Genomic DNA, 13169 nt, shown 5'->3' with positions numbered 1-13169 from the left:
CGCCTACACTGCGTCGCTTAACTAGCTGCATACTGTTAGTCGTGCTGGCATATTGCTTTCCAGTGACCAAGTAGTGCACAACGAGGGGAGGGCCGAACCAGTTGTACGCCATGCGGGCGTTGCACGTGCAACAGGAGGTACTCGTTGGGCCACCAGGATGGTCACTGTGTCTCCAGCATGTACTGCTTGCACATTTAGTGCCTTTGATGGAGTGAACAGATAACCCACCGGACATTCCGTGATGAGTCCCACCTAAGGTTGAATTAAAACTCCCTTCGTCCTTCTGCAGGATGAGAGCTATTCCGTTACACATGGCAGTCATAGTCGTCCGCCTCCAAAGGATGAAGTGATACGCACGCTAACCGACTTCAGTGGCTGCGCTTATACACATTTTTCACGGTCTAGTTGTGTCAATAGTGTCCACTTGATTCACTCCGCTTGTGTTCCAGTGGTGCTCGCGTCTGTAGTGAACTGATTATCCACTGGAGCAGCAACAGGGGATGATCGGTGCTTAATTGCAGATATATGAAAACGTGAAGTCCTGCTACGTATATTACTGGCCCCTGCGTAAGAATGGATTGCATTCGTAATTGCAGCAGTAGGGCGTCAACCAGTGGTACACTGTGGTTCAGGCTGGAGAGATACGGTGGTGTACAGCCCTCCGCCCCATTCGCTAGCAACGGTCTAGCGGTACTTTTTACTAATATACAAATGTAATGAAACTATATTTCATCAGGAAATATGAATAAAACAACAACGCGAAGTACCAAGCAGCTGCGACCACCGAAACGGGCCAGTGCCTGGGGGCCACGGTGGCGGAGACACGTGCATACATGCGTTTAGCCGAGATCTATATAGTACAGCTTGTGATTTAAAACCATTTTCACTGCAATTCCTTTATAGAGGCAAGGTGCTGCTTTGTTCCTGAAGGGGGGAAATCTACGGACTTGAATCTCTCCTCATGCCCGAGGGGGCCCTGGACGGCCCGCCAGTTGATCTACAGGAGGATCGCCACTCCTTTCAGCATGAACCAACCGCATTGTTTTTACAGGAAGAAGCATATTTCCCGAAATGGGACCAGGTAGAGCAGCCTGTGCAATTATTTTTGCCTTGGCGCTGTCGCTGTCTCGTGGCCTTGCATACAGTCGGCAGCGTCGCTTCATCTTGCCAGGCACTGGCTTGAAAGTTCAGCGATTGTCGAGGCAGGATTCTCCAGTCCTCGATGTTCTGGGGCAGGAATCTTCTATCCTTGAGGCTTCAAGCGCAAAATGGAGTTCTCCCGATTCATCTGGAGATGCCACATGGCTCCAGGAGACTGACGAGAACAATCGCACGACAGGCAGTAGTCTTCCGAGTGTTCATGGTAGGTGCACGCAGTATCCATCATGCTTGACCGCAGCTCAAATGGACATGCTTACACGAAGGTGATGCCCAAGTTGTTTTCCATCCGCCCGCCTCCCGTTCACAGAACTGCGCTGGCACCTGCTGCTGCTGCTGTGCGCAGATGCACTGTGGGATAAGAGGGGAGAGAGCATATCTGCATCCTTGGTGCAATTTGGCTTCTCTCCCCTAGATGACACAGCTTTGGCCCTGTACCACAAGGTATTCAGGGAATCCATTCAAGGGACAGCAAAACCCGGTATGTTAAGACCCTTATTTGTACGGAAGTTGCAACGACACTCTATCAGGCTCAACTGGGGATGCCCCAGAAGGCGACGTACACAAAGCTAAACAAAGTTTTCCCCAATCTGCAAGAATATTTTGTCCGCATTGACCTTGCCTCAGGCTTCAACTACGTCCGGACGCACTCCGCACTGAGGTCTCTTGCAGTGACGAACCTCATCATAGGGAGTTTGCTGCCTGAGCTTGATAAGAAGCGGGAATTCATAAGGAAGATTGAAAACGTCGTTAAAAAAAGTAACTGCCGAATTACCAGCCCACCTAGCTAACAGAAGTTTGTAAAAAGATCACCTGCTGCGGGTTTGCAGGACCCAGGCAAACGGTGAGCATGTTCGACGAACTTGTGTGCTGCTACGCAGCGGCTCCAAAGGATGAAACTCAGGAGGAAGCAGAAGTCAAAAAAGTGGTGAAGGTGCTAAAACAATTGTCAGGAGCCTCCGCTGGAAGGATACGTAACGACAGTAGGGTAATGGCAGCGATCCACCACATAATATGCAATGTGCGAGAAGGGAAAAGTGAGTTCAGCTCAAATCCAAGCGTTATGGACAGCCTCCGCAGCCGCTTTCGCCTGCTGTCAATTCTGAGTTTTGTGGTGTGTATACAAAGTTCACACGTAGCGTATGCATATTAACCACTATATATAGTAAATTCGTCCTCAACAATGTGGTGCAACTGCTTGCAGGGAGCGGATTTGCGGGACTGTTCGAGTCCTTAGCCTCCGAATCAATTTTTACCATTGCCCACAGCATCCTCCACACCGGAGCAAGCCTAGGTTTTTCGTTCCAGCCCATGCTGACCTCAGGGCTGAGGCTTGTCCAAGGTTGTGTTAGAATGGCTATGACGATTCAGAGTTTGGCGGGGCCCGCCCTGCTCTTACCTGGCGGAGTCGTGGGAACTGTTCTTAAGCACTTTATCCGGGCCTTTAACCTCATTTTTTTCCCACCGCTGTTGGCTGTCACTGGGGGCCTTGCCGGAGCAATGGGTGTGGCTTGCTTATTGGGGGTGCCAACACTCTTTTCCGAAATCTACAAGTTTGTAAGCACCAAGGTTCTAAAGGGTGTAACCGCCGTCTACAAACATACCCAGCGTAAGTCTTGTCCTTCCCCAAACCCAAACTTCGTGTATCTTGTGGGTATGCGCTCACCTCAGTTGCATTAGTACATGGTTGTAACCAAGTACTGAACCAACTCCTACCATGCTTACGTGCTTAGGTGATGAACGCATAGGGAGCCAATTCGCTTCCAATTTTTAGGAAAGTAAGAGTGGCATGCGAACTTTTCGTTTGTTTGCAGTCTTTCGACTGCGAAGTGACCCTCACGGGGTTAAGCTCTTGAAGAATGCCTTCAGTGGCAGATTTGTTTCCCTGCTAACACAGCTTTGGCAGCTGGATTCAGTTGGCGCGGAGACACTGGAAAACTCTGTGCCGCAGTTGACTACGTTTTCTAGCGAAGTGTTCTCACAGGGCTTCCTCAATGGGATCGTTCACTTTGCCAGGGAATATACATCGGTTATAGAAGATGAGTACCTCACAGGCTACGAAGACGCAACGACGAAGTGCTACGTACGCCTGCATTCAGACCTTTCTAGTTAGCGTATAGGGGACTGGAGTGGGAATTGCCTGTCTACATCCGTCTCTCTATTGGTGTGTGTGTCTGCATGGGTGTGTATGCGTACGAACAGGAACAAGGCGTTCTGCTGACAAAGGCCAAGCTGATTGTAGGTTTAAGGCACACACGCACAGCACAGACTTCGGGCAGTGTTCTCACCGAACATTCAAACGTTAGCAGCTCCAGTGAAAATCCCTCGCTTGTGGAACGTTCCCTTTGTGCGCAGTGCGAAGGAACGTTTAGGCGACTGGAGGTGTTCTCTACCAGGTCTAAGGCAGTCCTGAATTTCATCAGCTGGATGGCGTTTCGGGACTACATTGCTGAATTATTGCTCATGGTGTACAACACCGCAAGGCTTTCATTAGAGGCGCAAATGAAACAGAGTGAAAACCCTTCAATTGAAACTTTGAGGGCTGCATTCGCTGAGGTTGGCTTGCAAGACTCCTTAGTTGCAAATATCGTAGTCAAGCCGAGGCTGCAAAGGGATGTTCACAATTTTACCTCCGGAGTGGTTGGCATTAGTAAGTTTCTCTTTCTGAGTCAAAGTCATTGCGCTTGAACTGCGTCTCCACTTAGCTTCCAAAGAATCGACCAAAATCCATAGTTGAGTTTTTTTATGCCTCTATGTTTGCCACAGCAACATTCTTTATGCTGCGAAAGCTGCACCAATGGAGGCCACGCTCGTTGAAGACCTCCCAGAAGCTCGGTGCAACTGTCCCACAGACTGTTCCAGAGCAAAAGTCCACAAATGCAAATGATGAAGACGTGTCCCTAGTGACACAGCGGTTAGAAGCATTTGCGGAAGTGGAAATGCCACCAGAATTGGCAGTGGCTGCTCCAGAACTCAAGATAGTTGAAGACAAGTCCGTAACATCGACAGAAGCTACTCTACTGGAAACGTATGCGGCTAAGAGAGATATCCTGATGATATCTCTCCTGCGACGGTCTCTACAGAAGCTTATCGGGGCCTTTGACAGCATTTTTGGACGCCTAGAAAAGATGGTCAGAGCTACCGTAGGACGCGATAGGCTCCAAACGTGCAAATTGGCTGATCGGAAGCTGTGCTTTAACGCCGATGAAGCCATGAAAGCGAGATTTGCCGTCCTACAGTTTGTTTTAGCGGCTCATCTTGGCGTGTCCATTGGAACGGGCGATAAATTAATTGAGTCCCCCCAGGAGCTAAGGGATGATTTTATGTCCTTTGTTAAAGATGCAGCATGGTTTCGCTACCGCTCCCGTACCTTTAAAGTTCTTCGAACAAGAACTCGGTGGGGCCTCGATATCCTAATAAACCACTTGTTTCCCCAGCAAAAGGGAGAAGCGAGAAGGGAGCCCATTTCAGAGGAGCATTTAAAGACTATTGAGCTGGCAGGTACGTTTGGCTTTGCGTTTGTAGCCTACCCACGGCAGTAGTGAATGGAATTAGCAGACACTTGAGTTTTCCTTGAACCACTATGGACTACCGGGCAGTCTCGTGCTACTAAATCTGTATGCGCTGATGTTTTCCAATTGCTTTCAGTGACCTCAAATCAGGCGGCAGCAAGTGACGTTGTTAGGAAGCTGGTGAGTCTACTCATATATTGCCGACGAAGAAAGCACAATGGCGGCTGGCGTGCAAATCCGATGAGCGAGGCTCTGTAGGCAATATTGCACATAGCATATGGGTCTGGGTAATGTCCCACTGACTCTACGTTTGCGGAGGATGCTTTTTGTTCAGTTTAAGTTGACCCGGCTTCAGTGCCTCAACAACGGTGCACTTTTTGTACTGACCACGGATCTGGGAGGCGCCAAAGTTTTTAGGCCAGGTATGAACAAACACTGAGGTGAAATTCCTGATATATTTGCACCGGCTCATGGCATTGCCACTACTGCTGAGAAAACAGGATATTGCTCTTTGCAAATGTACAACATTGCTTTGCTCTTACTTCCGCAGAACCTCCCATCACGCAGGAGATGAAAAAGCAACTGTGCACGCCGGAGCACGAATTTGTCAAGTTCAATGCTTTGTACATGCAAAACGACGTGGGAGGACACTTGATAGTGCCAGGCCATGCGGACATTGACGGATTCATCGTCGATTCTGGAATTATCTTAAGAGATAAGCATAGCGACGAAAGCGCTGCGTACCTTATAGAAGCAACCCTGTGGTCTAAAGGCATTCCACGCATTGATGCGCTCAAGGTAATTGTTGACACCATTACTTCACTGACTTGGTTTATAGTGATATTATAAGTCATCCTGCACCAAAATATTTTGAAGACTAACAATTTCTTGAATGATTCTGCCACTAATTAGGCCTTGGGTTGTGGGTTGTAGAGACCAAGCAATGACGCGCAAAGGCCCGCAAAGCATGCCATCCAAACGAACCAAACAACTTTGCGGTCTTCGACTGTTTGTGGCAGGCGGCAGACCTCCTGGTGGCGACGAAAAGAACGCTTTACAGAGATAGGAGCTGGCAGGAGTTTTTCAACGAGTGGACCCCAACAGATCTGGATTACGTGCAGCACAATATTTCATCGGGAATGCACCTTCAGAGGGAGAAATACATAGATGAAGAGCGAAAAGCTCTGTATTCCCTTGATTTATCCGCCGACGGGTTCCTCGAACTGTTGGTTAGGTCGCTTGAATCTACATTTATCACCGCAGGTGCGGCCCACAGCTGTCCTTAGGCGCTTCTCTTTTGTAGCAGGCAAAGTACGAGTATGTAGAGTAGCTCGGCAGTGGGGTGACCTGGAAATCGATTTGAACTGCTGTACTGCTGTGCTTAGGGAGTTTAAGTGCCGGCTTGTCCGACTTAGTTTTAATTTTTCCTATAACTGTTGGACTGGAAGCCTTGAAGATGGCGGAGAAAAATGTCACTGGCTTGACGAGCATGCTGGGCAGGTTTCAAGTATTGTTATGGGACGAATATGCGGCGAGAAAACGGCGGACCAAAAACGCACCAGTTTGTTCCCAGTTGGAAAGCTCGGTCGACTCTGCAGGTTCACCTCAGCCCGCAAGGAACGACTTTCACGGGCCCTCAGTAAGCGACGCGTTCGCCAGGGAGGAGGGAGCTACTGACCCTCTCTTTGTTGAATGGTGCGAAGAATTACATTCGCGAGCTAGCAACAGCCCCGACGAACCCGGCGCCGCCAGATTAGCTGCACAAGATGCTGGTATAATTCAGTGTTCACTCCTTCGCTTCCTCGGAAAGCGCCAGATGGTGTGTCTACATAAAACACAGTTAAAATAGCACTCTGTCTCAAATGCCGGCATGCATATGCAATTTTCAGATGCTACGAAAAATGTGTGAAACTTCATGCCCTACTTTCCTAAATGCACCGATCGCTAAATTTGAGGAAATGCTGCTTCCCTGATTGCTCCTTATGGCTGTCCCTTGCAGGGTGAACCGACTGAAAACGAGAAGAACGCTGTGTTCAAATATCTCCACCGGGTGACTGAGCTTCTTCGCAAGGCGAAGAAGACCAATAGGTATTCGTGGAAAAGGTATTTGAATGCCAAACCTTCAAGAAAGGGCGAAAATCGTGAGGAGGCAGACTCTGTTCGGGCAGCCATCAAACGCTCGCTCCTCACTCTCAAAAAGCGCCTCAGTAGTGGCACAGGACGGATGGCTCACAAGATTAGAAGTGAAGCAGCTAAAGAGATCTTCGGAATCCGGTAAGCACCACAGCTAACAAACATGAGTATATTTTCTGTCTGCAGAACGCTGACTTTAGTAAGGAACGTGTTGGGGACTCCAACACGTCGCCTAACACCTGCACCACTGCTGCTGTGGTGCGTTCAGGTTTTTCAATATTCTGAGAGGTCCTGAATTTCTCCGAACACTGCAGTTAGCTGCGGTGGAAGCGTTTGCTGACCAAGCTCTGTTCCCTAGCAAAGTGCTCATCCATCCCATTACCCTAGCTGCCTTTACGCGCATCCGCACCTTGATAAAGTTTGAAGTGCTTCCGATTATGGACCGACCTGAAGGAGTGGAGCTCATTACACAGATGAAAATGATGCCAACACCGTCTCCCGCGATGGAAAGTAAGCGTCTCGCTGCATACATAGTCCGCCAAAAAGCTCCTCGATCGTGCGAAGTTTCAGTCTAAGCATCTCCAGTATGAACATGATGATGTTATAGCTACACTGTGCTTTTGACAAAAATATTGTGGTTGTGCCTTCAGAGCTGATAAAACGGCTCAAAGCTCAGCTGAAAACAGCCAAAGCAGAGTTCGGTCCAGCATACAGAAGCCATGTAAGGAAGTGTGCGGGTTACCTTTCGCTGCTTAATATTGCGTCGTCGGCTCCAGCATACGTTAACTCGAATCTGCCCCGTCTGTTTTCTCGCTTCGCTTCACTCCTGGAACGGCCGCTAGAAGCGAATAGACGCGAGTACCTCATCACCCGGCGAAGCCTGGCTTATTTGGAGCAGGCTGGGATGAAGCTGGTCCTTAAAGCTGGCGATGCAGTTGCATTGCTGGAGAAGTCCTCTATGGAGCCACCAGTGGAACTTCGTGTCCACCAGACCCTCGGGCTACTGAGCAACATCTCACCAGCGAGCCTTTCACTAGCTGCCGGTATTACAACATCCCAAACCCATAGCCATAGCTTTGCAATACTTTGCCCTGCTGAGAACCTTCTAATTGTGTAGCGCTTGCTCCGGTTATATTTCAAGAAATAAGGGGTCTTGAGTTTGCCTGTTTTGAAAATGCAGCCGGAAGAGCGCTCCACAACCCTCGACTTGGGCGGCCTAGCCTGTTTCTTTTCTGCAACGTGACGATCCCGGTGCTTGCTAATCCACAGCACCAGAAGAGGCGGGAAGCAGGCTTGAAGCAAATGAAAGAGCTGCGGGAATTGTTGATCACGTCTGAACTCCCTCTGTACTTCCAAATAAACAAGGAGGCAACCTCAGCAGATCTCGTTTTTCATGACTTGGAGTCGCTCATCAATGCAGCACAAAATGTGCAACTCCAGAGCGAAGCAAGCCAACAGGCTGACCTGACTGCTGGATTCCTGCTGCATGCGCCGTTGATGAAAGCATTGGAAATAATGGGTCTGGCAACTGAGCCTGCGGAAGATGATATTGTTGCGTCTCCCTTGCAGTGCACGCCAGAAGGTGAGGCAGGGTATTTGAACGCAGTATCCCTTCAGTTACGGTGTACTGGCTGGGGCGCGTTGTACCGGTAGCAGTAGCTCAGTCTGTATAATATATGTGTTGTTTTCCCCTTCTCAGATAAGAGCTCAGGAACCTGGTACACCATACCAATCAACGGGTCGAGTCGCCTGCGCATGATAACATCGATGTTGATCCAGCTGGGGGATGCAGAGGATGCAGTCGAACGCCTAGAGGAATCCAACATGGCTTCCGTGAGCACGCGGGATGGAAATACGGGGAATGTTGCCAGTGTCACAACAGACAATACTGAAGAAGGGAAACAATCCAGTGTGGATGAGGGGAGCTCTGCGGACTCCGACGGGCAGTCAACAACTAGATCTACGCGACAATCGGAACAAACTGATTCTGATTCGTCTGGCAGCGTATCATCAGATGGCGAAGGCATTTCGACAGTGGAGCTCACATATGGCAGCGAACAGTCAGCTGAGCCGTCCAAAACCAATGTAAATTCTATACCGTCAGGCGACTCTACGACACCTGCGGAGTTAGAAAGGAAGGGGCCGGAGATAAACTACGGTGGTGATCGCGCCTTAGAAATGGCTATTAGGGCAGATCAGGAAGGTCTACGTAACGCGAAGGCAGCTGTGCAACATCTGACACAGCAGGTTTCCTTATTTGAGGCCCACTCAACAGCATTTCCATCTATTCTCCACACCTTAGTTTCAGTAGCACAGCTCCCCTCTCGCCTTTACAGGTCAGTCTCCAGCCGCTTCGTTGGCAACATCGCTACTGCTGTCCTTGGTGCGCCCTTGAAGCAGCAGCGCAAGCGGGTGCTGCCCTTGGTGCGGCTGAAGAGAAACAAACTACGCAGGGGGAAGGCACTTCGCCGGCCTGCTGGAGAAGGCCAAGCGAAAAATGAAGCATCTGAAGCAAGCACTGAAAACACCTCCTTCTCGACTGTCTTTCTGCCATCCTCGGTAAAGGATGCCCTTGACGACGTCCGTAAAAAGTGGAAAAGCCTCTTGAAAACAGACTTTTTAGCCGTCAGAAGCGCTGCATGCAAACAGGATGCGGATCTTTGGCTGAAAGATGAACTCGCGGCGAATGAGCAAGCGTTCGCTGAAGAAATAGAAACACAACAAAGCATAGACGCATCTTCCGCACAAGAGCAGTCCAGAAACACTCACCAGAGCCGACAGCAACTGTGNAACAAAGCATAGACGCATCTTCCGCACAAGAGCAGTCCAGAAACACTCACCAGAGCCGACAGCAACTGTGCGTCCATCCCCTCTGGCTGGAACTGCGCTCTAGAATATCGGTGGAGCAAGAGATGCTGGAGGCCGAACGACTCTTCGCGTATTTCATCCGTATGGGGATCGAAAACGCGAAGTTAATTCAGCAGTCTGCAGACCAAGGTAACTTAAAGCTGTAATCTAGACGGTTCAACACGAGCTAACCTCTGGTGGAAAACAACTCATGCAACGAAAGTCCTACGACCATTATAGACCCCACTAACGGCATACACCTGTCTGTTCCTGTCATTCCGTTGCTTGCTGCAGCTCTGTTGGATCATCTGTGGGACCAATTGGTGAAGGCAGGCGTGCTGGGAGCTACAGCTTCCCCCGAGGCTTCTGCTGCTGCTCGCGGGCGTCTGCAAAATGCACTCGAGAGCGTTAGCAAGAAACGCCCGTTCATGGCTATCGAGCCCGTGCGTGAATTAGTTACTGGAGTGCTGGACGAGCTGCTGCAAACACCAAGCACGACCAAAGAGAAGCTCCGCGAAATGCTGGAGCAGCTGCAGATAGGGGCCGTGGAACGCGCCGCAGCCTTTCTGCTCAGCAAGGCAGCCGGAGTTGAACAAGATACAGCTCAGGAGACCGTGAGAAATCTTGTTCAACGCCAAACTTCTGAAGAAGCCACTCCGGAATTTACTCCTGGAGAGGGGCCCCGTGTCTCTAATCTGCAGGCGTGGTTAATCCAAATGTATTTCATCGCGGATCCGCTCATGCTCCTTTCGCGACCCTCGATATTTAAACCTGCTGTTGTTCTCATCGAAGTCCTCAATAAAGCAGCAAGTAAGACTGATAAAACTTCCTCAGGGAAGGCCTTGCACGTGCTGGCTGCCACTATCGCTACTCTGCCTATGCGTTACAACAGGTTTGAGTAGCGTATCACTCCCTTTTCAGGACGAGTATACTTCGCCTTTATGTCTTCCCTCTACGTTGGTTTCTGCTTCTTGCTACACCCAAGCTGTGCCCTCTGTGCGTTGTTTGCTGCCTTTCCAGACCCACGCTCCCCTGTCTACACTATTTGGCGCAAGGCTCTGAAGTCCACTCGTCAGCTGGCTATAGACTCTCTAGAGCTCCTACTACNTACACTATTTGGCGCAAGGCTCTGAAGTCCACTCGTCAGCTGGCTATAGACTCTCTAGAGCTCCTACTACGTCTGCCCCGTGCCTACGTCCGCTATCCACAGAAGGGGAATTAGATGACAGGGGAAAATGAAGAGGCTGAAGTTACCACAAGCCGCACCTTGTGGAACTGGTGTACTCAGCTAGTTGATACAGTCGGACTGCTCAGCACGAATGTGTTTTTCCGCATTGTAAACCGCGGTTGCCAAAACGATTTTTAAGGTGTCTGGGAATGTGATTCGGATGGATTATGGAACCCCAGAAAATACTTCGCCCAAGAGATGCCTCTATCGGCAAAATCTGCTGTGGGCGGCTGGCTCTATGCATGCACGTTTGTTCTGTTACTTGCACTACTGGGTACCGCCGTTTTGTGAGGCCTTCGCCGCCTCTTCTTGCTTGGCATTCGCCAAAGCAATGAACTCCGCAGCGCGTTCATCGTTCGAAAAACGGATGCGGTAGAACGTCGTATCCTTCGCGTCCTCTGCAGCCACAAAAGGAGCAAAGCATCAACTGCATTGCACAGGCTTAGCCAGCAGGAACGAATACGAACGATCACAACACTTATGTGTGCTTCACACAAAGCAAGCATAGCAAGAACTGAACAGAAGGAAGTTGTATGTGCACTGCAGACGAACTTGCATCGATCTTCAGTCCAGTGAACTCCACCGTATTCTTTTTTAGCGGCACTTCCTTAGTTCCCTCCGCATTGCCGGTCTCTGGAGCACCAGCAGCTCCTGGCGAAGTCGTCTTTGCTGCAGCAGAAACTGCTGAGCGCTCAATAGGATGTCTAAATTTAACTGTTGATGGTAACACCGGCGAATTCAACCGCAGACGTCCGGTGCGGTTCACGAAAAAGAGAATGCGGGCATTCGGCAGGCCTTCCTCTTCTCCCTTCTAAACCACCACAGTCCGCACACGCAACACAGTGTATAAACATCAACACCTACCTGCAGAGTATATCAGAGAGATTACCTATCAGTCTTGGCGCAACCTCACACACATGCACTCCTTTCAAAGCTACACAAAAGCGAAAATTAGCTGCAGCACCACCAAACGCAGCAGTAGCAGCCGCGGAGGCAGCAGCGGGCGCACACAGAACAGCCCTAACATATGCAAACACAACAGCAACAGGAACAGCAGCAGCAACAGCAGCAGCAACTCACCTTGGGTGCAACGAAGTCGACCTTGCCATCCAGAGGCGGCTTCGGGGTCCAGACTTTGTTTTCCAGATCGAAGCACTGCATGCGGCAGTCGCGCTGAATTCGTACACAGACGCAAACGTTTGCAACTAAGAGAATAGNTCGAAGCACTGCATGCGGCAGTCGCGCTGAATTCGTACACAGACGCAAACGTTTGCAACTAAGAGAATAGCGGCAGAAGAACCATATCCAATACAGCATATCGCAGCACAGGCAGAGACGAGAGAAGAAAACAAGAGAAACAAAACCCAGTGCATAAAATATAAACAAAGAAAAAGATTGAAAACAGGAAACAAACTACACAAAAAGGGAAACGACGAAACCAGAAATGGAAAAACTCCTCACGTCTGTGAAAATAACTTCCTCTTTGCTGTCAACGGCTGAAAACAGAACACGAAAACAAGACAAACAAAACAAAAAAAGATACCAGCTCCCTACAAGCCAGGCAGTCAGTGGCAGCACGAGCTGCTGTTACTAGTGCTGCAGCAGTGCTGCTGCTGATAGTCTAGCTGTTGCTTCTGTGCCTGCTGCTGCTGCATGTGCAAGTGTTTCTTACTGGTTGTGACGACGGTGGGTTCCTCCGGCGGGGGTACGTCTGCGTCTTCTGCTTCGGCTGCCGGGGCCGCCCCTGTGCCTTTGAATAGCGATGAGCCCTCAGAAGCTCCAGCAGAAGGCAGCAGGAAGGAGCTGCCTGCTGCTCCCTGCGCCGCATGCAAACAGCAGCAGCAGCACTGGTGTGCGACAAACAAAAGAGTTAAAACAAAAAAAAAAGGGAAAGGGAAAACTTGTCGTTGTGTCTCACGAGAGAACCGAAGGGGCTGACAAACGCCGACGTCCCTTTCAACACAGAACCAAAGAGGCCGCCACCGCCACTGCCGTTGCTGCTGCTGCTGCTGCCATTGCCTGCTGCTGCGTTTCCGTTGGGAGCAGCTGCCGCAGCTGCGTCAGCTGCAGCGCCACCAGCAGCATCAGCAGCAGAGGCGGTTTCCGTGCCTGTGGATGCGCCTGCTCCCTCTGCTACAGGGGCAGCTGGCGCCGTCTGTCCAGCATCAGGTGCGGCAGCAGCACCATCTGCTGCAGCAGTTGCTGCAGCAGTTGTTGCAGCAGTTGTTGCTGCAGGGGATTCTGCCGCCTGCGGGGTCGGTTCGGGTGTCTGCAGCCGCACGCAGAATAAA

The 13169-nt window shown here is 50.3% G+C and overlaps 2 protein-coding genes across 2 annotated transcripts; one reads left to right on the top strand and one right to left on the bottom strand.

The window, feature by feature from the left end:
* Nucleotides 1–1071: 1071 nt before the first annotated feature.
* EMH_0046020 (uncharacterized protein) lies at nt 1072–10552 on the top strand (the record flags this gene model as incomplete). Its single annotated transcript, XM_038022736.1, has 21 exons — nt 1072–1363; nt 1505–1639; nt 1786–1917; nt 1989–2195; nt 2363–2767; nt 2973–3241; nt 3361–3396; nt 3514–3808; nt 3925–4659; nt 4807–4850; nt 5005–5092; nt 5221–5468; nt 5690–5933; nt 6056–6489; nt 6670–6944; nt 7072–7313; nt 7454–7846; nt 7984–8385; nt 8503–9556; nt 9697–9800; nt 9945–10552. 21 exons carry the CDS (start codon nt 1072–1074, stop codon nt 10550–10552), a joined length of 6642 nt encoding a protein of 2213 aa, XP_037878590.1.
* A 593-nt stretch (nt 10553–11145) lies between these two features.
* On the bottom strand, nt 11146–13065 carry EMH_0045910 (uncharacterized protein; the record flags this gene model as incomplete). The annotated part of the gene is made up of 7 exons (XM_038022735.1): nt 11146–11276; nt 11431–11689; nt 11959–12051; nt 12340–12374; nt 12551–12695; nt 12862–12942; nt 13063–13065. 7 exons carry the CDS (start codon nt 13063–13065, stop codon nt 11146–11148), a joined length of 747 nt encoding a protein of 248 aa, XP_037878589.1.
* Nucleotides 13066–13169: the final 104 nt, after the last annotated feature.

Source organism: Eimeria mitis, genomic scaffold (assembly GCF_000499745.2).
Source record: "Eimeria mitis Houghton genomic scaffold, Emh_scaff46, whole genome shotgun sequence".
Lineage (NCBI taxonomy): Eukaryota > Apicomplexa > Conoidasida > Eucoccidiorida > Eimeriidae > Eimeria > Eimeria mitis.
The sequence above is the reverse complement of the archived record's forward strand: the minus strand, read 5'-3'. Positions and strand labels throughout refer to the sequence as shown.